Source organism: Merops nubicus, unplaced genomic scaffold (genome assembly GCF_000691845.1).
Source record: "Merops nubicus isolate BGI_N331 unplaced genomic scaffold, ASM69184v1 scaffold29669, whole genome shotgun sequence".
Lineage (NCBI taxonomy): Eukaryota > Metazoa > Chordata > Aves > Coraciiformes > Meropidae > Merops > Merops nubicus.
The window spans coordinates 1-22897 of NW_008630734.1; the positions used below are offsets into that span (position 1 = coordinate 1).

The 22897-nt window shown below is 41.5% G+C and overlaps 1 protein-coding gene across 1 annotated transcript; it reads left to right on the forward strand.

Moving 5' to 3' along the window:
* Nucleotides 1-7921: 7921 nt before the first annotated feature.
* LOC103779762 (zinc finger matrin-type protein 1-like) lies at nucleotides 7922-15172 on the forward strand (the record flags this gene model as incomplete). The annotated part of the gene is given in 6 exon segments (XM_008947407.1): nucleotides 7922-8015; nucleotides 10624-10759; nucleotides 11112-11227; nucleotides 11229-11358; nucleotides 12785-12976; nucleotides 14766-15172. Coding segments are annotated over 6 exon segments (1075 nt in total), but the record flags the coding sequence as incomplete, so codon positions are not given.
* Nucleotides 15173-22897: the final 7725 nt, after the last annotated feature.

Below are 22897 nucleotides of genomic sequence, written 5' to 3' on the forward strand. Positions count from 1 at the left end.
AGGGCTTATACAGTGAGAAAACGTGGGGGTCAATGTTTGCTCTTGAGGAGTTGCAGTGGTTGAACTTGATTCATGTATATCCATCTATTTGTCATTAAAATGCTGTGTTTGCTGTTGGCGTTTGAGGGCAGAATTTGGCTGTGTCGTTTTGTGGGCTTAGTGCCTTGAAAGTGAAAATTTATACCTTTGCCTTAAGGGATTTGTCTAGCCTAGACTTCTTCTTTAATACATTATTCTGCTTTCTATCTTCTCTACCCTCAAGAACTGGGGAAAGAAAAATTAATAATAGACTAAAGCTGGGAGCAGGTCGTTTTTAATCAAGTGGTAGAAAATCCTGGGTTGAACACGCTTCTTAGAATTACCTGGTTTCTGATATTTTAATTAATGTTAGCATTTCTCCTACCACACTTATACTGCCCCAAGGGAAGACTTTTTTCACCTGCCTTTCCTACATGGTATGCCACAAAAATTCCTCTACAATTAACCTAGTAAATGTAAGAAAACAAAGGTTTTAATTTGAAGAGACATCCAGGAACATCTCTCAAGTAGTAAACTATACAAGTACAATAATGTTAAAATGTCCCTGAGCCTTCTCACATCGGTGTTTTAATACCTTAACTGAATTGCTGCTCCATTGAAGAAGATAAAAAAAAAAAATTAAAACATGCTGGATGTGCTTCTAAGATTCTAACCGAGAACCATGAAGCAGTAAGCAAATCATTATCTATCAATTCAGACACTTAAGGGTCTGATTTATTGTGATTAGGCAATATTATTTTTTCCAGATTTCCAAAATGCACCTGTTGTTTTAATTTAAAATATATATATATATATATGTTGCTTCACTTTTCTTGTTAAGAGAGCACTTGCTGTTCCCATTGCCTTCACAGTGCCCATATTTCAGTGTCTGAACATGAAAATAATCAAGCTGATCTTGTTTAAAGAATGTGTTCCTCACTGCTCATTGATTTATTGTTTATTACTTTATTGATTTAGGTTGGGTTTATTAAAAAAGTAATTGGATAAAACACACATTTGGAAAAGTATTTTTATAAGTATATTGGATATCACCTGAATGTTCAGGAGATACTTGATGTGCTTCATCTTCACCTGTGCTATTCACTAATATTTCAAACTGCTTTTAATTCCACTTCATATGAAGTATTTAACTCGTGCCTCTTCTGAATGCTTTCAGAAGATGCCAGTCAGAGAATTATACCAATACAGTGATGCTGCTATCTGGTTTCAGGCAGATTTCTGAGAATTTTTTGTGGTGTGGAAATATAACCAGTCTTTAGCATCTCAGGTGAACCCACGTGTCCCATTTCTCCATGCAGAGGCATAAGCTACTTTTCCAGCCTCACCATCTCTTTCCTCCTCCTCCTCCTCCTCCTCCTCCTCTGTTAGGGCTCTAGAGCCTCTGCAGTGTATCTGGAGCTTGAATCTGATGGCAAAGCAGCCATTTATTAAAACGCCCAAATATCCCAGATGACTACTATAGATTAATGGTGTTACAAAACTGAGAAGGAAACAGATTTATTTTTTTAATTTTGTGTGTATATTTACCTTTTTTGCATTTTATAGGCACTTTGGTTGATAAAACCCCCCTTGTTTTTGGCACCCATTCTGTATCCTAGACTTCAAGATCCTGAATTGTAATAAGAGCTGAAGTAATCACAAGAAATACTACAGTGACTACTGAGAATTAGTAGTCAAAAGAATTAAAAATGTTTTGTTTCTTTCTGCAAAAAGAAAATTGAAACCTTCACATGTTTTCCTAGTTTTCCCTTTGAGACTATGCTAATTCTAATGTGGATCATCACTAAGGGTAGCTGTTGTCTCCCAGGTCTGCTTCCTTTATCCTTAACAGTCCAACAACAATAATATTTTCGTTGTGTGTGTGTGAATATCTGCATTTTTAAGGATGGCTTATAAGTAGTACGTTCATGGAAGTCTAGGCTACCTTTCACACTTTCTTTCTGGGTATAGAGGTAACCCATGATGAAAGAGGAAGACATTACCTAGCTCATGGGCTGGATTTTTCCCTTTATGCTGGGGAGGTTCTTGAGTGCTCACTTTTCATTCTGTCTCATCAGTCAGCTGTGACAGGTCCAATTCTCAGCCTAGTTCCCTCTGAAAAGAATTCTTTCTTAAGAGCTTAGGAAGGATAATGGGGCGGAGCAAACGGTGCAGGTGAGGCAGCTGGTGTGTTGGTTGGCTGGTAATTACATTTGCTTGAAATAAGAAATCTATAAATACACTCAGTTAACACATGCAGCCTTGTGTTTCTGTAGTTGTCCATTGTCATCCTGGTTCCCTTCTGTTTGTGTGCATCCTTTTTCGGTGGTCGGTGCCACCTTAGACTGGAGCAGTGGCTCTTTTTTTTATATATACTTCTACAATTCCAACTAAAAATGGGCTCTTATCTTTCTTGGTGCTTCTAGACACTTGCAAATCAAGAAGCCCACTCTTGTTTTCAGCCCTGCGTGGTCATATGTCTTCATGTAAACATGGCACCCTCGAGACTACTGCAGCTAGTCATTTTAATCTTCCACACAAGACCCTGTCTCTTCCAGCAACAGCCTTACCTGATGATAACATCTGTAAGCACCACCAAAGCATGGATCATCTGTGCTTTCAGAAGCTGTGTTGCCCAGGACCAGGCCTTGCAATCTCATTGTTGTGAGGTGACACTGCAACCAGGGACATTACTGAAGAGGAGCAGCAGTCTGGCGGGTGGGATTTCTGAGCCCAGAAGCCAGAGGGGATTGTTGCAGTGCTTTGCCTTTCCTATGAACTTTGAGTTAAATCTCTGAGGGATCTTTGCACTTCCTTTAATGGGATGACCTTATGAGTATCTGAGGTTAATTGGCTGTGCTAAAGTCACTTGCAAAGCTTCTCTTAGCATTTTGGTAGGATCAGATTCATCCCTTGATGGCAGAAACTCCTTTATGTGGAGAACTTGACTCTGCATCCTTTTAGATACATAAACTGCTCTTTATTTTTACTGTTGCTATATTAAGTCTCTTCTGAAAATGTCAGTAGGCTTCACAAAACATGAGATCTCACAGCAGGTCTGTGGCAGTACTAAGTGCCACAGGTTTCATAATATAGCTGAGAAGATTGTGGAAAGGACAAACCTGTAAGACCTACAAAGACTCACACAGAAAAATATTGCTGTATTTCATCAGTAAATAGATGTGGGCTGGATTAAGGACTCTAGTCCAGAGACTTGTCTTTCCTCTGAAGCATGCTTCAAGCTGTTGATAGTTTTTTGGGAGACAAATAGGTTAAAAATAAGGGAAAAGCTCCACTGAAAATTACTGCTTGACTTCACCATGCAGCATGAACAGTTATATCTTTTATTTTAAAAAACTGCTCTTGTGTCTTATATTTATAAAACAATTTGATCCATATAATTTATTAAAGAGCAGTCCCTCTGTGATAAACTGGATTGGGTCTGTTTTGTGATGAGCCATTTCTTAATGACAAAAAGTGAACAGCTCCAAATTTATGATACTGGTACCTTTATGTAACCATTTTGGAGGCTTAAAAATGACAAGGTCAGTATGGCAGTTCTGCAAGGCTACTGCTTTTGATTGATTCTCTGAAAAGTTTCTCATGGCGTGGTTGTAAGCTGTACCATAAGCTATTTTTCAAAAAAAAAAAGTTTTTCTTAGTTGCTGGGAAAAATGTCTTGTGAATCTGAAAGCTGAAGACCTTAAGTTCAGCTTAATATTTATAGGACTGGTTGCACACAGGCAGCAGTGGCATAGATCTCCCCAAGCCCTGTCATTTTTGCATGTCACAAAAGGTCTTGGTGCATTGTTAAAAGGAGAAAGGGCAAATTTGTTTGTGACCCATCTCTGGAAGGGAGCAGAGATGTGTCATTTAGCAGAGTGCTGTTGATGTGTGTGGCTGTGCCCAAACTGAACTGAAGACCATCTACAGCTCACCGTCAGGTTGGGATTTAACTGAGAAACACATTGGTTTCTCTCTGAACTTTTCTCCATGCAATTCATCAGAAAATCATGTGGAAATACATTATTCCAGGAATATGTTTGCCTAAAGATGCACTAACTATACAGCAAATAAAAAGACTGTGTGTATATTTACAGGTTTTAATGTGGCTTGGGGCTGAAATGATCAGATCTAAGTTTTTAAAAGTGGTTAGTGGGCATTTTCAGAAATGTTAGGTAGCTGTGCTTCTGACCAACTTTGGTAGCAGCTGCTGTATCCTCTTTGTGGATCAGGGTGTTCTGGCCTCGTCTGACTTACGGAGAGAGGGGAGGTGATGTATATCATGCTGGCAAAGCTGGGGCTGAACTCCTGTGCTATTTGCTAATGTAACAGGAGGTGAATGCCAAGAGCTGCATTAAAGAGGTTACATTGCCATGCTTAGGGTGCTGGCCTGTGTTCCCCAGCCAAGCTATTGCTTGGGAACCCTGCCTGCTTCGTGGGATACGTATTAATAGTCAGCTTGTGACCACAGAGAAAAACTGAGCAGAGCAAATCTTGAAGGTTCCAAAATCAAGGCAAGCGTTGTGAAGTCTGCATCTTTATTTTTGTAGATATTCCTTTCTTGGCAAAAAAACAGTTCTTGAGCTTAACAACACTACAAAAGTGTCAGACTGAGGGAGGAGACTTCACTGAGGTTACTGTAGCTCTGCACTGGTCACTGCTGACTCAGCTGTAGTAGTGTAACCTTAGCTTGAGAGAGGAGTGGGACAACACAAAGGGACAACAGTTTAAGGAGGTGAAAAATTGAAAGACTTAATGAGAAATACAAAAGACAAAACCACGGAGAGAAAATAAAACTAAGACATGATAAATTTACAAAGAAGAAAGAGTTTTAAGTCAAGTCCTGTCAACCTCTTTACAATATTGAAGAATGATAATGGCTCTTGTAGCAATGAAGAGTAAAATTTAAAACTGTGCCTAGAATATATTTTAGTGCAATTCATCAATTACTGCAAAATGCCATTGAGGACAAGGACAAAACAGCATTGGGGATGTCTCCTAAAGGCACAGTAGAAGTTACTTAGACAACAGACTTCTGCTCCCAATAAACCAAATCTTTTCACTGCAGTGGTCAGCCAGGAAAAAAAAACACCTCCATTTTCAATTTCACACTATAATGGTTTTGATTTTTCACATTATAATGTTTTTATTTTTTTTTTTTTTCAGCATGCACTTGGTTGGTTTTTGTCTGCCAAGAAGGTTGTGCAGTTCACTGCTATGTCAAGGAAAACACACATAGAATACTGCCCTTAAATAATGTAAAGAAGACTTCTTTGAAACAGAGATACGTTTTCCAGTGAGAAGTTATGCAAATTGAAACAGAGTAAATACTGCCCATGACAGTAGCTTGTGCCTAGCTGCACTGCAATCTACCTTTTGTCCTTTTTAAAAAAAATAGGTAATATTGTTCCATTTATCTTTCTCTATGTAGCTGTTTTAACAGTTCAGTACACTTGAGCACACTGGTGTAATTTTCCTCTGTAGGTGGCTTTTTCTGCTGCAACCATTGGCAGTTCATGTGCTTTGGGTGCAAGATGGGCTTTCATCTAATGCCCAGAACTAAGTAATTGGATTTCCTTGTGTGGATCAACTAAAGCTACTGTGTCTGCCAGTCATTCCTCTGCTTGAAGGGGTTAAGTGATGTGAATCAATAACTGTACAATATTGAACATTTCTGGATTATTCATATAACAAAATACAAAAGCTCTAAGAACCTTTGTATCTCATGAAAATCTAGGTTTTGTTAGAAAATGAATTCTTATACTGGGGACTGATGGAAAACTATGCCAGACAACAGCATTTTGGTGCCCAGTTGTTGCAATCTCAGCCAAAAGCCTCACCAGACTCAGTTTTATTAAGATCTAGATGTTAAATAATTCAGGAGTGCCACTTTGGGGAAGTGAAGAGTCTGAGAAAAATCTCTGCATCTGCTGTTCTGGTGAGAGGTGTCCCTTGCCCATGGCAGGGGACTTGGAACTTGATGATTCTTAAGATGCCTTCCAACCCAAACCATTCTGTGATTCCTCAGGTTTTGCCAGTGTCTGTAGAGCTGCTGATAGATTTTCAGCTAGTTGCACATGTTGATGTTGGCTCGTCATAGACATTTGTCATTCCTTGTTTCAGGCTTCCACTGGAGCCACAAGTAAGCATCTCTTTCCTGGGTGATACTGGCTCAGTGAGTGGTTAGGGAAATGTTGGCAGGAAGGTTGGACTTGATGATCTTGGAGGTCCCTTCCAACCTAAATGATTCTATGATTCTATACCTTATACAGCTTGTACTGAAATTCATGCTGTGGTTTTTAAGAGGCTTTTTACTTGTGCAACGATGGCAGCCACGTGTTGTCCCTGGCACACACAGGGAACTGGGTAGACTCTAGTCCTTTAATCATTCATGAACTGATCATCCTACAGCTTGGCACCATTATTTAGGGTTGCAGTACATGGTATTGTAGCTACACAGTATTTGATTCTGGTTTTTCATGTTCCCTTGGACTTTCCTTTGGCAAGGGGCCAGGAGATCTACCTTCAGAAATAATGATAAAGGCTGATTTTCTTTATGGGCTTCTAGATGCCTTTTTTGGCACCAAGCCTTGAGGCCACAGGGAGCAATGCTTCCTTGCCCATGATCTCTCCAGGCTGTGTGTAAATCATGGAATGCAAACTGCTCCACATGTGGCTTCCAGGAGGGACTGTTGCCTAAACTTAGATGCTTTAAGCTCAGTTAAGACATCACAACACCTTCCCCAATATTTTCCTTTTAACCTCAGCTTCAGTTGAAGAACATGGTTTAGTTCATACCCTTTAGTTATGTGGTTTCCTTTATTTTTACTTTAATCTTGTTTAATTTTGGCTTATTTTTAAGAGAGGGCATGCCAAAAATTTAAATTCTGTCTTAACTGGAATTAGTATGATCCACTGGGGATGAAAAAGAAACAGGCAGTCTTAGCTTTTGTCAGCACAGAAGTAGTTTTGCTGGTGTAGAAGTGTGGGTAAACCTGCTCCCTGAAAGCATAGCCTGTACTGGAGGAGTGCTTCAGGCAATAGGAGTTAAACTGGTTTCCCTACTGAATTAAAGTTTATTAAGAAGGGAAATAACAGGGGTGGTAATGTGGATTTATCTTTGTCAGGGTTTCACTAGCAGAGCTATGTTATTCTGAAGGGTTTGTTTAACTCTCTTAATTGACCTGATGTGGGTACTACTTTCAAGGGCTTACTAGAGTAAGTCCCTCCTAAATGTACCTGCACATACAATTATTTGGGAATAGGTTTAAGTCCAGGCCAATTTTAGTATAAGTTATCATATACATGCCATGAGTTAACTAGGAAAAAGGCAAAGAAAATCATAACAAGCCTTTGGAGCAGTTTTCCTCCATATAACTTAAGTAATTAAATTGCTATAAGGGACATGAGTAAAACCTCTGTAAGCCTCTGAGACCTCCTGGCCTGTCTCACGCACTGAGCTACTCCCAGGTTTTCTTTAAAGCTCTTCTTTAAGGAGTATTTCCATGTTTACCCAACTGTCTGATCTAGTCCAGTTAAAATTTTTTTTTTTGGCCATTAATCAGGTATTTCTGACAATTTGGCCTGTTTGAAGGGGATTGAAAGCCCAAAAAAAGAGTCTCTGTTTTTAAAGTCTGGGTACTCTTATAGTAACATTTTACCAGTCTGTGAGATCAATACTTCTGTGAGTAGGAAGGTTTAGGTGGCTTTACAGTACTGCTTTGAAGCCACAGTGAGGCACAGTGTGATCCAAGGGGTGAACATTGGTTCCTCCATCCTGTGCTGCATGTGAATATTCAAGTGGCTGATGGTTTGCATAAGTAACAACTTGCAAATATATCTAGTCCTACCTATTGACTCATTTTTGTCTTTTGCTCTTTCCACGCTGATGACATTTTAGATGGGGCAACAAGGGAAGGCCTTTCACCAATGGTTTCTGCAAGGTCTGTGGGGCAGTGCTGCAGTTCAAGTCTCAAAGAGCATCACACTATAAGGTAGGCTGGAAAGGAGAACTTCCCCCAGCAAGCACTGGGGCTTTGGTTTGTTTGGGGTTTCTACACAGAGTTATAAAAGACCTCATAGCGTGTTTCTCAAGGCTTAGACACTAACCAGACTGGAATGTTGTGAAAGTTGTGGGTTCAGTGATAGTGAAGGACAATCCCATGCATATTGCAGCATCATTTTAGAAGGAACTGAGAAGGTTAAGGCCCATATGGGATTGGAGAAGATAAGCACAGCATGAGCCAGAATGTATGTATGGCATAGAGCAGTGCTACCTGCAGAGGATGAAGGTCTCTCCTGCTGACCACTTGCCCAATATAGAACAATATTATCATTAACAGGCAGACCAGCAACCAAACTCCATCTCTGCTGCCACCTCACACACCAGAGACCCAAAGTGCCAGACAACCAGAGGGAGGAACAACCAGAGACCCAAAGTGCCAGAGAGCCAGAGGGAGGAACAAGCCAATGCATTCACCCACCACAGTGGACATGAAGAAGGGAGCAAGCCAGGGAAGGAGCCAAGCCATGGGCAATGGTAGCAGCCGGGCCATGAGCCCAGTTAGAGAGCAGGGACTCAGAGACAGCTCCAGGGTCTAGCTCTTGTCATCCTGGGGGCTCCACTTGCCATGAAGAGTCAGGGAGTCTTTCCAATAGCCAGAATCCCCCACATAACACACCCACTGTACAGAGAAACCTCCCAAGCCCACTGCAACCAGCGTCAGCTCTTACACAGATGACTTCTTGCCCCACCTCCAGGTTAATGTGGAAGGTGGGGGCACCTGGTGGTGATCTCCTCATCAGTTCCCACCAAGGCTGGCCAGACCCTGGGTGAAAACCAACCAGGAGGGTCTTTCTTGCCTGGTTGTGGACACCATCCATATGCCAACCCTCGTTCAGGGCTGTGGGTTTATCCCCAGCTCTTCAAGATCACATCTCCTGATGCTTCACCCAGCATTACGCACGTCCTGCTCTGTGCACTGGAGTCTTCTTGAGGCAAGTTGGGTGAAGCCGGCTGAAGGCATTTCCTGGAACATCTGTGTGCCTTGGGGTATGGCTGTAGGCATGGGCAAGTGTGCTTTATTCTGAAACTTGATCTTGAGCACGTGCAGGTCTGCAGGCACAGGAGTTTCTGTCTTCTTGAAAAAGTTAAAGTTTAAAAAGTCATTTGCTGTCAGAAGTCTTTCTTGCTACTCACATTATTAAGACTCAAGACTTGCAAGGTGTGTATTCACTTACTTCAATTTAACTTACACAGCAGTTGTGCTTTCAGAACTTCAGAGTTCTCACCCTCAGTTTGATGCTCTTTTTCTTGGCTCCAAATCCAGCTGAGGACAAGAGATGCAACAGCAAAGTTACCTGACTTCACCATTACAAATCAAATTAGTTATTTGGTGAGGCATTGGAACAGGCTGCCCAGGGAGCAGGTGGAGTCATCATCTCTGGAGGTGTTCAAAAAACGTGTGGACATGATACTTCAGCACATGGTTTAGTGGTCATGGTAGTGCTGGGTTGATGATTGGACTTGATGATCTTAGAGGTCTTTTCCAACCTTAATGATTCTATGATGGAAATGACTTTTTTTCTCAGTTGTATTATCTAGGCAGGTATGACAAGACCCCTTTCTCTTTGATAATATTGCTATAATATCCTGCACTGTTCCTCAGAATCCTTAAAAGACATCTGAAAAATACCAGATTGGAGAAGGCAAATTGCTTCTTTTGCTTTGTAGGTTACCACTATATATGGTGGTGTGAGGAAGTGCATTACAAGTGCAAGAATTTGAAGCTTAGGGGTTGAGAGAGCATCTACAAATTAAAAATATTTGCTTCTGAGGGCAGCATATATTAACACTCAGTTTTAGTCACCTGGACTAATCTATCCTCAGTAAAAAGGTGCAGAAATCTCCACAGACTGACTCCAAGCTGGAGATACTTCAACTCCCAGGGAAACCTGTTTCTCTCCACTGACCATATGGGAAGATCAGACTTTTTATTTAGAAAGGTAAGTGGAATAATGCTGCCTAACGTTCACCAGACAGCCTTGATGTCAAGCCCCTGGGCTTAGTGGTGAAGGAGCTCAGCAGACTTGCTCTGTGGCATGGCTAAATTCCTTTCCTCACCTATTTGACCATTTCCCTGTTTGTAAGGGGGCATGTCAGGATTTTTAATTCCCCACAGAGTTGAGAGTAGATGACTCCAAGGGCTGCTTGAGGGAAAATGTTATTATTGTCAATATTATTGATTAAAGTATTGTTACCTGAGCTGGCATTTGCCTGCTTGTGGCTCTGCTTAATAGAAATACAATTTGCAAGTGTCTGAAAGCAGTTTTGATGAATGTCACTGGATATGTCATTGCCTGCACCCTTGTTACTGAAATAGGAATAATTCTAGTCTCTTCTCAGGGCAAAAACAAACGATAAGACAGTTTGTCTGTACATCCAAATGCATGGTAAGAAAGATGAGAGGCAGGAGCATGGCCACAGAAGAAAACATGTTGTATCAATTTTCAGATGATTGTTCCCCTTCATCACTAAATGAAATGCTTCCTTTTATATTTCAGTGAACACTTGTAACTGAGCTTGCCCTTGTCTGGTTTCAGATAGACAGGAATGGAATATTGGAGAATTCCAGATACTGCAGTCTCTGCTGTGTGTGTTTTACTTCCCCAGTTGTTGTTTTATCTCACTACTTGGGAAGGATCCATGCTGAGAAGCTGAAGCAATTATCAGGAGACTGAGCCCACGTGGCAGCACCATGCATGCAGCCTGTTGCTGGTAAGGGCTGAATCACCCCCTGCAGGGTCCATCTCCCTTCTTGGACTGTGTCAGGGACTTAGAGTGACCAACCATGAAACAAAGCTGATTTTTAGGTATCTAGTAGTAGAGTTTCTGAATATTCCAGGGTTGTGTTCCTCATCAGTCTGTACATTCGTATCTTTGCAAGGGTTAAGATATTTTACAGTCTCTTCCATCACCCTGAAGATTGTTCTTTCTTTCCCTGTTGTTCTGCAGCCACCTCCATGGAATTGTTTTAGCCTTTACTTTGTTCTGCTGTCAGCAGATTTATCCTCTCCTTCCTTGTCTCTAGCTTTCCAGAAGTCATCAGCTGAGAAGCCCTTGCTGTCTTCAACAGCTGAAGAGTCTTCATCCTCCAACACAAGGTTGAAGCTAAATGATTCATACAACTACTGCAAGCTTTGCTGTAGTAATCTTCAATAATCCACTTGTGGCCCAGGAGCATTACCGTGGTAAGAAAGACAGAAGAAATGAAGCAAGGAAAAAGATATTGGAGAAGCTAGGAGACAAATCTGTCCCTGCAGAATCCAGCACAAATGGTAAGCAGAATGTCAGAAAATGTTGCAGTCTCTGTCTCTGATGCCTGTAGATCACAAAATATTTCTTGTTGAATTGGGAGACCCAGTTCCAAATCCAGTCCTCACCAATTTCTGCAGTCAAAGTCAAAGGATCATAGAAAATAGCCCTAAACCCAAGGCCAGGGTCAGTTGTATCTGTGTCATTCTTTAGATGTTCATCCACCTTGTTGTTAAAAACCATCTGTGTTGGAAACTCCACAGCCTCCAGGAGGAACATCTCCCAGGAGTTCTTGATCTTTACTTTCTTGATCTTAAAACCTTTTACTGACACTGCACTCAGCTCCCTCTGACTGCATTGCATTTCTTCACTGTGCACAGAACAAGAAGCAGACACAAGAACTGAATAATTTGTTTCCGTTTTGTCGCATTCTTTAAATAATTGAAAGGTGGTGTCATATCTTGCTTTAATCTTTTATTCATGAAACTGGTTGTTGTAATTATTTCTGTCTTTCCACATAAGGAAATTTGTTTCCTAAGCAGTCATTGTTCTCCAGCTTCCCATCAGGACTGTCTCCAGCTCAAGCACTGTGTCCAAAGCCAAGGTACTGTTGCTGTCATTAATTTTGAGGGGGCATCATCTGGTGCAGTGCAACAGAACTCTTTTTCTAGTAAGGAAGTCAAACTCCTACCTGATGGTCAAAAGTCATGGTTAGTATAAAACAGCTCTCATTAAGTCACAGTATAATTTAAACAAAATTTGTTTGGATGCAAAGCAATAGCCCACTGGAATGAATGCTGCATTTTTGCTAATGGATGAAGCTCTTGGGTGTGCACGGGGAAAAAGGTTACTCACTGGTTTCAAAATACTTAGATCTATAGATGACACAGCTTGTAGGAGAGGAAAGTATGACAACCTAGAAAACACAAGGGTTTTCCTCATCTGACCTTACCTTCTATTTGCCTGAAGCTCTGTATACCATACTCACAATGTGTTGTACTGAGAAGTCCCTCAGCATCTCCACAGGGTTGAACCAACACTACATAAGCATTTGAACAGGTAATGTTTAAATGGATCTGATTTTAATTAAACCTGGACTGACTGGATTGTATCTGGTGGTGCTTGCTTTGGGTCAGGGGTTTACAATAGTATTTCATTTTTCAATACAATTCATGCTTATCATGACTTGACAACAATTTCCTGGAATTATTTTGGATCACTTTAGTGATCAGAAATGCTCTTTGTTAATGCTTAAACGATGGTTACACTGCAACTGTACACCTCACCAGGTCCCTTCATAAACATTACTCTAGTGTAAAATTGCAGCAGAGACTTTATACCTGTCTGTAAGTGTTGTTTATGGGAACATTAAGTCAGGACTTTTGTATGGGATGGGGTCATGGTGTGATTTGAGTTTGGCCTTTCACTTGTAGTGTCTCTAACTTAAAGGTTGCTTCTTTTCAGCAGTTGGGGTTGGTTATTATGTGTGCCTTCTGTGTAATGTCATAACTGCATCTATGGGAGTGTACCAGTCCCCTCTGCAAGGATATAAGCACTGGATTAAGCCAGCTGATAAGTCTTTTGTTACTATTCCTCTGTGGTTTGAACTTCCAGACTTTTTCATCAGCCCTGTTGTCTGCTGTTAAGTGACTTTGACTAGTTTGTGGGGGGGTTCATTTTAGTTTGTTTGTTTGTTTTTAATTTAGTTTCTTGGTTTGGTTTACTGGTTTAAAGGGGCACTGTCCATGTAAACATTATACTTGTGAAATTCAGTCTTGGAGTTCTTACAGCTCTCACAGACAACCTACATGGCAAAGCCCCTGAAACCTGTGCACTTTCCCCACTTACTCTGCTCTTTGGGGACAGCAGCACCTCCTTTGGTACAGCATCTTCAGTGCTCAGTGTAGAAGGAAATGGTCTGAACTTAACAATTCCTACTGCCAGGGAAAGAAGACCTTAATCCCCGAAAGTGCCCTGTCTCCATCAGTTGTGTTGCTTTTAGGATTCATCAACGTTCATCTCACGTTTGGCATTAAGATCGTTTATGGGAGAGGTGCTAGCTGTTGTACTTTCCCTGTTATCCAGAAGAGGGCTTGTCAGACTGTGTTGGCTGCAGAATGGGCACTGTGGTGGTTTCAGATGTACACTTAGAGATTGCTGTGCAAATAGGCTGAAGAGCAAAATTGCTTGCTCCTTAAGAATTTTGATAAGAAGTATTTTAGTTGAAGATGCAATAATAACATAACCACAAGAGACTGATGTAGAACAGGTAGGATTTTAAATGTTTGTTTAGACAATGGAATTAGAGTCCCCAAAAACAGGAGCACAGGGAACTGCTAGAGGCCTATCTACAGTTCAACAAAATTGATGTGTAGAGCTGGTGAATTAAGACAGAACAAGATATATTTAAGGGATGAGTCTTCACAGCTTCCCTTCCCACAAGGGATATCTTTGTCATCTAACCACTTTATCTTCCAGCCTGAGGAACAGGAGAATAGACTATAAACTGATAGGTAGTTTTGCCTTGAGAGCACATTTATCTTGTTTGGGATTTTTAGCAATCCAGGTTGATGGTTTCTGTTCTGTTTCTGCTGTGGAGTGAGACAGTTACAGCCTGAAGCTGTAACTACTGCAGCTGTTCAACAGAATGAATCTCATAAAGTAATTAGTAACTTTATTACATGACAGCCAGTATATATTTGCAGCTAAATGGATATCAATTAATAAGGGACAATCTTAAATTTTATTTTTAAAAAGTAGTTTTAAAAATGAATGCAGTCTCTTAAAAAACATCTTATTTATGATTTAAAAACAGAAACACCCTAGCTCACAAGAAACTAATTTGGTCTCCATGAAGTTATTTTTTATTTCCAATTTTCACAAAGAGTAAATTCTGTTCCCTGTAACTTCATCTTTGCAGATATGATCATGTCTAATAGGGTCCATGTAGTTATAGAGAACAACATACTTGGAATATGTTCTTTTGCTAGATTTGGAAATATGTATTTTTAATTTTTTTTTTTTTTTAACTCAAGAGATGTTAAGCAAATTTGTCAGTATTAATAACTAAGACTTTCTATCCAATTTATGCAGAGAGAGTGCTTGTTAGTCTCAGGAAGAAATCAAAGAACACATGTGGCTCCATTCAAGATGAATTAGCAGATAACAAAGTTCAGAGCACTAGAGATCTAGAGCCAAGAAGGTGTTTAGGAAAAGGAGAACAGGAAGAGTTTCAAGATAAAAACATTGAAGGAGGAAGTGGCCTTGGTGAGGTTATAGCTTCAAATTCTAAGTGTGAACAAGGCCAGTGTTTCAGCCTTTTCTCAGAAACCCAGTCACCAACAAATACTGGGGAAAATAGATTGCCAGACTGGCCATCAGCTTGAGAGCATGCACTAGAAAAGACACCTAACTGTCCCTATAACAAGAGATACTGTAAAGAAGAGCAAGCACCTGAGGTGGCCACCATCAGAGATAAGAGCTTCAGCCTGCCAGCTGCAGAATCTGAAGACTTCTACCAGTTTCTCCAGAAAAGAACAGAAATTTCAGATAAAACATTCTGAGGAGGAAAACTACACCAGTGAAGAGAAAGAAGCCACAAAGCAAAAAAGGAACAAAAATAGTGAAAGTGCAGATTTTGGAAAGGAAAATGAGAAGGAAAAGATAATTAAATTTGAGATAGACTTGGTAAGTGAGAAGAAATCAAGACCTTATAAAAACAAAAGACTTAAAGGAAACCCCACTGAGAAAAAGAGCAAAAAGGATAAAAAGAAGCCACAGACAGATGGCAAAAGAGAAGAGGAGCTACTTTGGGCTGAATCTGTCCAGAGATATTGATAAAGATTTTGCTTAGCTTTAAGAAGTTGATTCTGTTTGTAGACTCACTTGACCATTTTATACTATACTCTGACCTGTTTTGGGGGTGGTTTCTTTTAAGCGAAGTTTTTGTTCCAGTCTAGAAGCAAGAAAAACCCATCTTCTGAAATTTTTAGGCAGTAGGTTAGGCATCAACTTTTAATCATTTTCCACATGCAGCAGCCGTTGCAGTGATGGTAGTTTGAAAGTCTGTAATCTCTTCTGCAATATACCATAAATAAGGGTCATTAGCTTAGAGAATACTGTTGGAATGTCAAAAAAAAAAAAAAAAAAAAGTGTAGCTTATTCTAATGTTAATGTTTTCTACTGTTGAGGTTTCTATTATTCTTCTGGGAAAGTACATGAACACTACCGTGTTCCCAGACATGCCTGTAACCACTTCTGTGACAGATTTAAAAGGAGAATGTGAAAGACTTTTGATTTCAGGTCTTTTTTGCTGATGTTTTTGGTGGTGGTATTTTTTGGGGGGTTGGTTTGTTTGTTTGATATTTTTATCACACAGTTTTGGGTGGAAAATTAGTCTATTAAAAGTGCAAATCTTTGCTGAGTATGCATTGTCCTGCAGATTTTTCCCACTGTAATCCTCACTTTAACTGAGAAATCATAGAAAAGGTGTAATATGCAAATTTAATTGCTAACATGAAGCTCTCTTCTGCTTCATTCACTCGAAGTAATGTACAGAAGGAATGTTAGAATGAAGCCAGATTCGTGACCCAAAAAATACCCTGAAAAATCAGTAATGGCTTTGTATTTCCACTTTAAATGTCATGGCACCAGACTTTCACTCACAGTATGGATTTACATTATTGTGGCCTGGGCACTGATGTCTTGCATGCATGCAATTAATAGAGAAAGTCAAATGATGGGGTTCAAGCTCTTGTGTTGCTCCCAGCACTCTCAGATGAGACCTTCAGTAAGCTGTGGACACTGGAAACTCATCAGTCTCTACGGGGTCCAGGCCAGGCAGGGCTGCCCAAGAGAGCTTGGGAACGTGCGGAGGGTTCAAAGTCTGTGTGATGTCTTAGTGAAAGCTACTGGACAAAGTTAAGCCTTGAAAAGTGATGATTTAAAAGCAATTTCTTAAGATACCATTTATTCTCTCTCTTACTGCCTTCAGGTTGCAAGCAAGCTTGTTCTGAGCTGAGCTGTGGTCTCTGAAAGCCATCATGGTGTTGGTTTGTCCCGCTCAGGCTGTGCTTTCCACCTGTGCTGAGCTGCTGCTCTCAGCAAACCTGCCCAACTGAAACTCTCTGTTGTGGGTGGTTGTGGTGTGGAGTGGAGCAGAGACCAGGGCCCTCAAGCCTCCAACTCTGTCTGATATGGTTTTACTTTTAGTTTTGTGTTGTATAAGAGGTAGGTTGAAAAGGCCTGAAAATAAAATGGTCTGCTTTATTTTTTAAGGATTTTTGTGTTGTGCTTGATTGCAATCTTGGATTTAGGTTTTTTCCTGCTGCTGATATAAGTTATAAATCTGAGTAGTTAGCAACTGAGCCATCAAGTAACTTAGTCTATCTGCTAACAGATGAGCTTAACTAGTTACAACTAAAAGTTGAGCATGTAGGTGCCATGGTTCATCAGTCAGGAGTGTCAGGAATCTGAACTCGGAGGTCCATGAGGATTCAGCTTGAAGTTTGAAGTGTTCATAGGGTCCTAGTTGTGGACCTAATCTCCCCTGGTCTTTGTTTCAGGCTGGTAACACCTCTGCTTGCTCAGTGACTCTTTTTCCTCTCTCAGGACTCGGGTGATGGTGACATTTTGCCATCGGGGGGGAGTTGGGTTTGATACCGGCTTTGTGTCTATTTGTATATATTCAATTTTATTAGTAGGAGTAATAGTATTTTTGTTGAAGCTGTTTTACTTTTTCTTGTCTAATTGATGTCTCTCTCCCTTATTCCCATTCATTTCCCCTTTGGGGGGAGAAGGATTAACAGAGAGCATCTGTTACAGGTCTGGGGGCAGCCCTGACCCTAAACCATGACAGCTTAGCCCTTGTTCATCCGATGAGGGAATCTCAAATCACACATTCATAACTGCTTTTGTTCATTATTTACTTGGGCAGAGAGCGGGTTCAATCAAAATCTACTTATCCAAACTGTTGGTGACAGCTGTGAGCTGTTGTGAGCTGTCAGCTGAAGGCTGCTTGTGCTGTCCTGTGGTGTCACTGGGGAGGTTTTCAAGCCCTTCCTCCTCTATATGCTCTTTGCTGCGAGAATAACATGGGCAACACTGCAGCTTGTCTCCCATCTAAGACAAATAATGACTTTTTCTTCTCTCAGGACACCTAGTTTAGCAAACCAGGCATCGTAAAATCTCTCTGATATTTCTGCTACTCTGTCAAATAAGGCTGTACAAATACGGCCAGTGTCTTTTAAAATTATTAGTAGGGGACCCTTGCCCCATACGGTCACATACATCTCCTTTCCTTAGGAAGTCTACCTAAGAAAACAAGTAGACCTCAAGCAGGTGAAAAGGCCACAATGCAGTATTCTTGAACGCAAGGAACAGAGTAATTGAAGGGAAATTAGTGCCAGTTTATTTGCTTTTGAAATTAGAGTTGCGCTTTTGGAAGTCAGGAGAAGGAAATGAACAGTTCTGAAAATATGATAAAAGCATGAGCTGTCAGATCAAGGAGGTGTTTGGGGCTTTTTCAGTAATCATTCCCACAGCTGTACCTGAACTCCTCGCCCACCCACTGGAAAGTGGTTGCACAAACTACATAGAATAGCTCTCAACAAAATTTCTTGGTATCAAATGTGAAAGATAAGATCCTGAAAGAAGTGTTCTTGCCAGAGTTTGATTAAAATAATGATTCATCTAAGATGTAAATGATGCAAATGAGACATAGCAGATTCTCATCTAGCAGAAATGAATTATAGCTCTAATTTAGATAAGTGATATCAAATTTTCTAAGGTCATAAATAATTATTATTGTTCATGTGTTTCCTGATCACCTTGTTCCTAGCCTTTCACATTGGAGCCAGTAGTTATCTACACGCTAGACATCTTAAAATACTAGGTACAGAGATTGATGACTGTATTTGCCCTTTACTGTAAATATGTCTTTTTTCAGTTCTTAGTAACACAGGAATCTACACGGTAATGAGAGCTAATCCTGCTCATTTGTTCTCCCTATTAAAACTACCAAAGCATTGCAATTCTGATTTGAGAAACAAAGTAAGTCACAGATTTTTCTGTCCCATCTGAGCAGAAAGACTTGGATCTGCCTGTAGACACCTTGGAGTCAATGGTGGTTTATGCAGGTACATGGGTTCCTCTGTGAAGGTCCCACAGCACTAAATTTGATCTGTCTCCTCTTTCAGTAAACTTGTGTGCTGCTTGGTTTTATGGAAGAACTGCTGTATATCAAAAAGGCAAATTAAAACTGTGTACGTGTAGCAGAGCACAAACACAGGGTTAAAACTGAGCTGAAATGAAGACTCCTGCTTTTCAGTTTTGGCTAGGTCAAAAATTCACTAGGTCACCTGGATGAAGTACTTCATTCTTCTAGAGACAGTGCAGAAGGGGACTCTGGCAGATTGATCCTGCCCATGCTGTGCCCCTGAAGCAGACTGCTGACGCCAGTTTCTCCTCCTTTCTCCTGAAGGTCACCACCCCTGTGACATCCTTGTGCTCCTGCATCCTCTATTCTCATTCACAGGCAAACAGATCAGCTGACATTAGAGGGAGGCAAAGCCACTCTTCTGCTGGAGCAGGAATAACAAGAAATGCCTGAAAGCCTTGGAGCTGCTTCTTTAATGAACATGTAAGAGAGTCTGGATGCTCATCTCTGAAAGCAGCTGTCACATTCAGCTTCCTATGAAGAGTGGCATTAATGTGCTGTTCTACAAAATACCATTACTTTTTTATAGTTTGTTTTCCTTTTTATGACTTTTTATACTTTGGTTTCACAACTGCTGCAGTATACGAAAAATTTATAGTGAGGTCCTAGTGCAAGGTCTGCCTGAAAAAGGCTGCAGCTGAAAGAGGACATCTCTTCCCATGCCCTGTGAAGTGAGCAAAAAGCTGTTTTCATGGTGGTGTGTTCTCATTTGAAATCTTGCCATCAAGGGACAACCACTGAAGTCACCTTGCATGCCCTGAACTCAGGCTGTGGTTTCAGCGAGGCACACTGGGAACATGAACACCTGGCAAGTTAACCCTGCTGTTGGCCTATGAGACATGTCCTTGTCATATCTAACCTGCCAACTTGTCCAAGCATATTTTATAAAGATCGAGAGGCATTCCACCCAATTCAGTGTCAATCACCTGAATGCAATGCCATCAGCTCCAGTTTACGTATCTGGAATCAAGCTGCAGTGTAAAACAGTTGTTTGAGCTCGTTAGAGGACTATTACAGTTTAATTAAATGAAGGTATTTTTTTCAAGCTAGGTCTCTTGGGCAGCACTGCCACCCAACAACACGGGAGCTGACAGTCTGAGTAATGGTTGCATCTATCAGCCAGAACTCCAAGAAGAAAGCACCGGTGTGAGGATTGGGAGATTTGAATTCTCTTTCCAGGCTCTCCACAAGCTTCTCCTGTGACTCATAACCTGCCAGGAGCTTGATGCCAGATGACCTCTTCCCACTGCAACTTTTTTAACCTAAACATGTTAGAGCTGCTGGTTCTTCTCCACACCCAGTGGTGGAAATGAGCCGAAGGAGGAGGTTACAGCCCAGTCAGATCTGATGCTGTCCTTCCAGCTGTACCTGTTTCCTGTCCTGTTTATATTTTCAGAATGAGGTGGTGAGCAGGTGGGCACAGTATCTTTTTAACCCTGACCAGCTGTAGCAGTTTGTGACTATACCCTTAAACCAGTGATGAATGCAGGTAATGCAAAAATGGGTCACCAAAAAATGAGTAAATAGGAAACCACAAATAAGTACAGTGCCATAAATTCTTCTGTGGGAAAACTTTGGAAAAAGAGCAACAGTTTTCCTCATTTCCAAATAAGCTACTGTCCTTTATTTCAATGACAGTCATAAAATGCTTTAGGTGGGAAGGGACCTTTAAAGGTCATCCAGAAACCCTCCTGCAGACAACAGGTACATCTGCAACAAGATCAGGTTTCTCAGAGCCCCATCCGGCCTGACCTTGAAGGTTTCCAGGGATGGGGCTCCTACCATCTCCCTGGGCAACCTGTGCCAGTGTTTCACCACCCTCATTGTAAGAGAATGAGCTCAATTTACAGTTGAAAGCAATTAGGTGCTATTTCAACCAGTTATTTCTGTCAGAGCAAAGGTTTTGGTATTGATTCCTATTCAACTTTTAGAAAATTCTGTTTTGATTTCTGGGCTTCACTCATGCATTGAGTGCAGCCCAAAAAGCCAACTGCATCCTGGGCTGCATCTAAAGAATTGTGGCCAGCAGGTCAAGGGAGGTGATCCTGCCCTTCTGCTCCTGGAGTCCTGTGTCCAGCTCTGGAGATCCCAATGCAAGAGGGACATGGACCTGCTGGCGTGGCTCCCAGGGAGTGCCACGAAGATGGTGAGAGGGCTGCAGCACCTCTGCTGTGAGGACAGGCTGAGAGAGTTGGGGTTGTTCAGCCTGGAGAAGAGAAGGCTCCAGGGAGACCTTACTGTGGTCCCTCAGTATCTGAAGGGTGCCTGCAAGAAATCTGAGGAGGGACTTTTTATGAAGTCTTGTAGTGATAGGACCAGGGGTAATGGATTTAAACTAGAAGGCTGGAGATCTAGACTAGAAATTAGGAAAAAGGTTTTCACTGTGAGGGTGGTGAGTGTGGAACAGGTTGCTCAGGGAGGTTGTAGGTGCCACAGCCCTGGATGTGTTCAAGACCAGGCTGGATGGCACTTTAAGCAATCTGGTCTGGTGGGAAGTGTCTCTGCCCATGGCAGGGGGGTGGAACTAGGTGATATTTAAGGTCTCTTTCAATTCAAACCATTCTATAATTCTGGGGTTCTATGATTCCATGATTTTGGAAAGCTACAGCAAAGTGCCTGCCCAGCATTGCTCCTGTGTGTGCCCTGGCAGTCACTCCTGCTCCAGGGTGGAATGCTGGGGACACGCAGAAATCTGCATTTCCACAAGTCATGAACACCTGCAGGAGCCTGCCTGGCACAACGTGCTGAGCATCATTTGTCTCACAGTTGGGCTTCACTGTAGGACTGCTAACACTACCAGGCAAAACCACCACCCTCAGATCACAGACCTTTTCTTCTTCCACTGACAAGCTCCAGTCTTTGCTGTTTCTCTACTTGAAGGTTCAAAATAAAACCAGAGTCTCAATGGGGGGAATGTGAAAGAAGTAGAAGGGTGTTGTTTCTATTTTCTCTCAGAGCTGTGGGGAAAACTGAAAATATCTGTGTGGGGGAGGGAGGGGAGATTTAAAAGAAACCTTTTAAAATGAAGTAGGATTTCTTAGAATTAACAACAAAACTGTTTGAAGCAATGTTGTGAGCACTAACCTGACAAACAGTTGAAATAAAGTCGATTTCCCCAAAGCTAAGTGCTGGGTGTTTCTAAACCATCTGCATTACAAATTCAAGCTCCACAGGCTGAAGCACAATTATCACTACTGTGCTATAGGAGAAGTATACGGACTGTGATACCTCTTGCTCAGAGCTAAGCTTTTTCCCTCAAAATGTGCCTTTTGGAAGTGTGTTGTATCGGTCTCTGTTGATGCTATTTCTGAGCCACGGTGGCAAAACCTTCCCTTATAGTCAGCAGAAATTAGGATTTCTATTTCTCTTCTCTCCTCCATGTCAGAGGTGTGTCAGTAACCCGTTGAAGTACCATGGTATATACACAGGTTCTCCTCAAAGTGCTGATCAGAACTCTGAAGTCTGTCTTTCTACATTCATTTCCCTTCATGTGCAAATGAAGGCCATGCCTCAACAATGGGGGAAGCTGTGTGGACTTTCTGTGTCAGCTCAGTTATTTCCTACCCTGTCTTCAGCCTTTCAGAAATCCATCTCTTGTGCTTAAAAAAAAAAAAAAAACACTAAATCACTGTGCCTTGCTTAGCTTCACCCCAGTAATACTTCCTCTCTTGCTTTGCACTCCCCATGTGGCTCCAACACCCTGAGACCAGTTCCATCGCTGTCTGGGCAAATGAGTCACCCGGACATGGTAGAGTGTGACCACTGAAATGTGAGACTTCTCAGCAGCCTGCAAGTTTGGCATCTTTTGCTCATTTCTTTGAGGCAAATAGAAGTTCTGGTGCTGTAGCTTCATGCAAGTCCAGATCAAGGGAGCATGCAGGATGCACTCGTTTCCCGAGTTTCTCTCAGACAGCACCTTGGTTGTCTTCAGCAACATCTGTGTGTGCACTGAGGTTCCTGGGCCAAATAGCTCGTGTCAGTGGTCTCTGTGATGCAGAGGCCTCACAGCCACTTTTGCACCTTTATTGCACAGAGCAGTCAAATTAGAACGTGTACCAGCAATTTCTTCACACAAGAGCTCCTTCCCTGCTCCATGCTGTCATGCTCAGGGTGGAAGAGGCTGCTTGGGAAGCCAATGTGAAATCAAGACCATGAAAGCAGAGTTGCATCCTACAAAGCAACAACAGACATAAAGCCTTCTCCTTCAGGTTTATGTGAAAGAAAAACTGGACATGAGCCAGCAATGTGTGCTTGCAGCTCAGAAAGCCAATCACATCCTGGGCTGCATCAAAAATAGCGTGGCCAGCAGGTCAAGAGAGGTGATTCCACCACTCTGGTGAGACCCC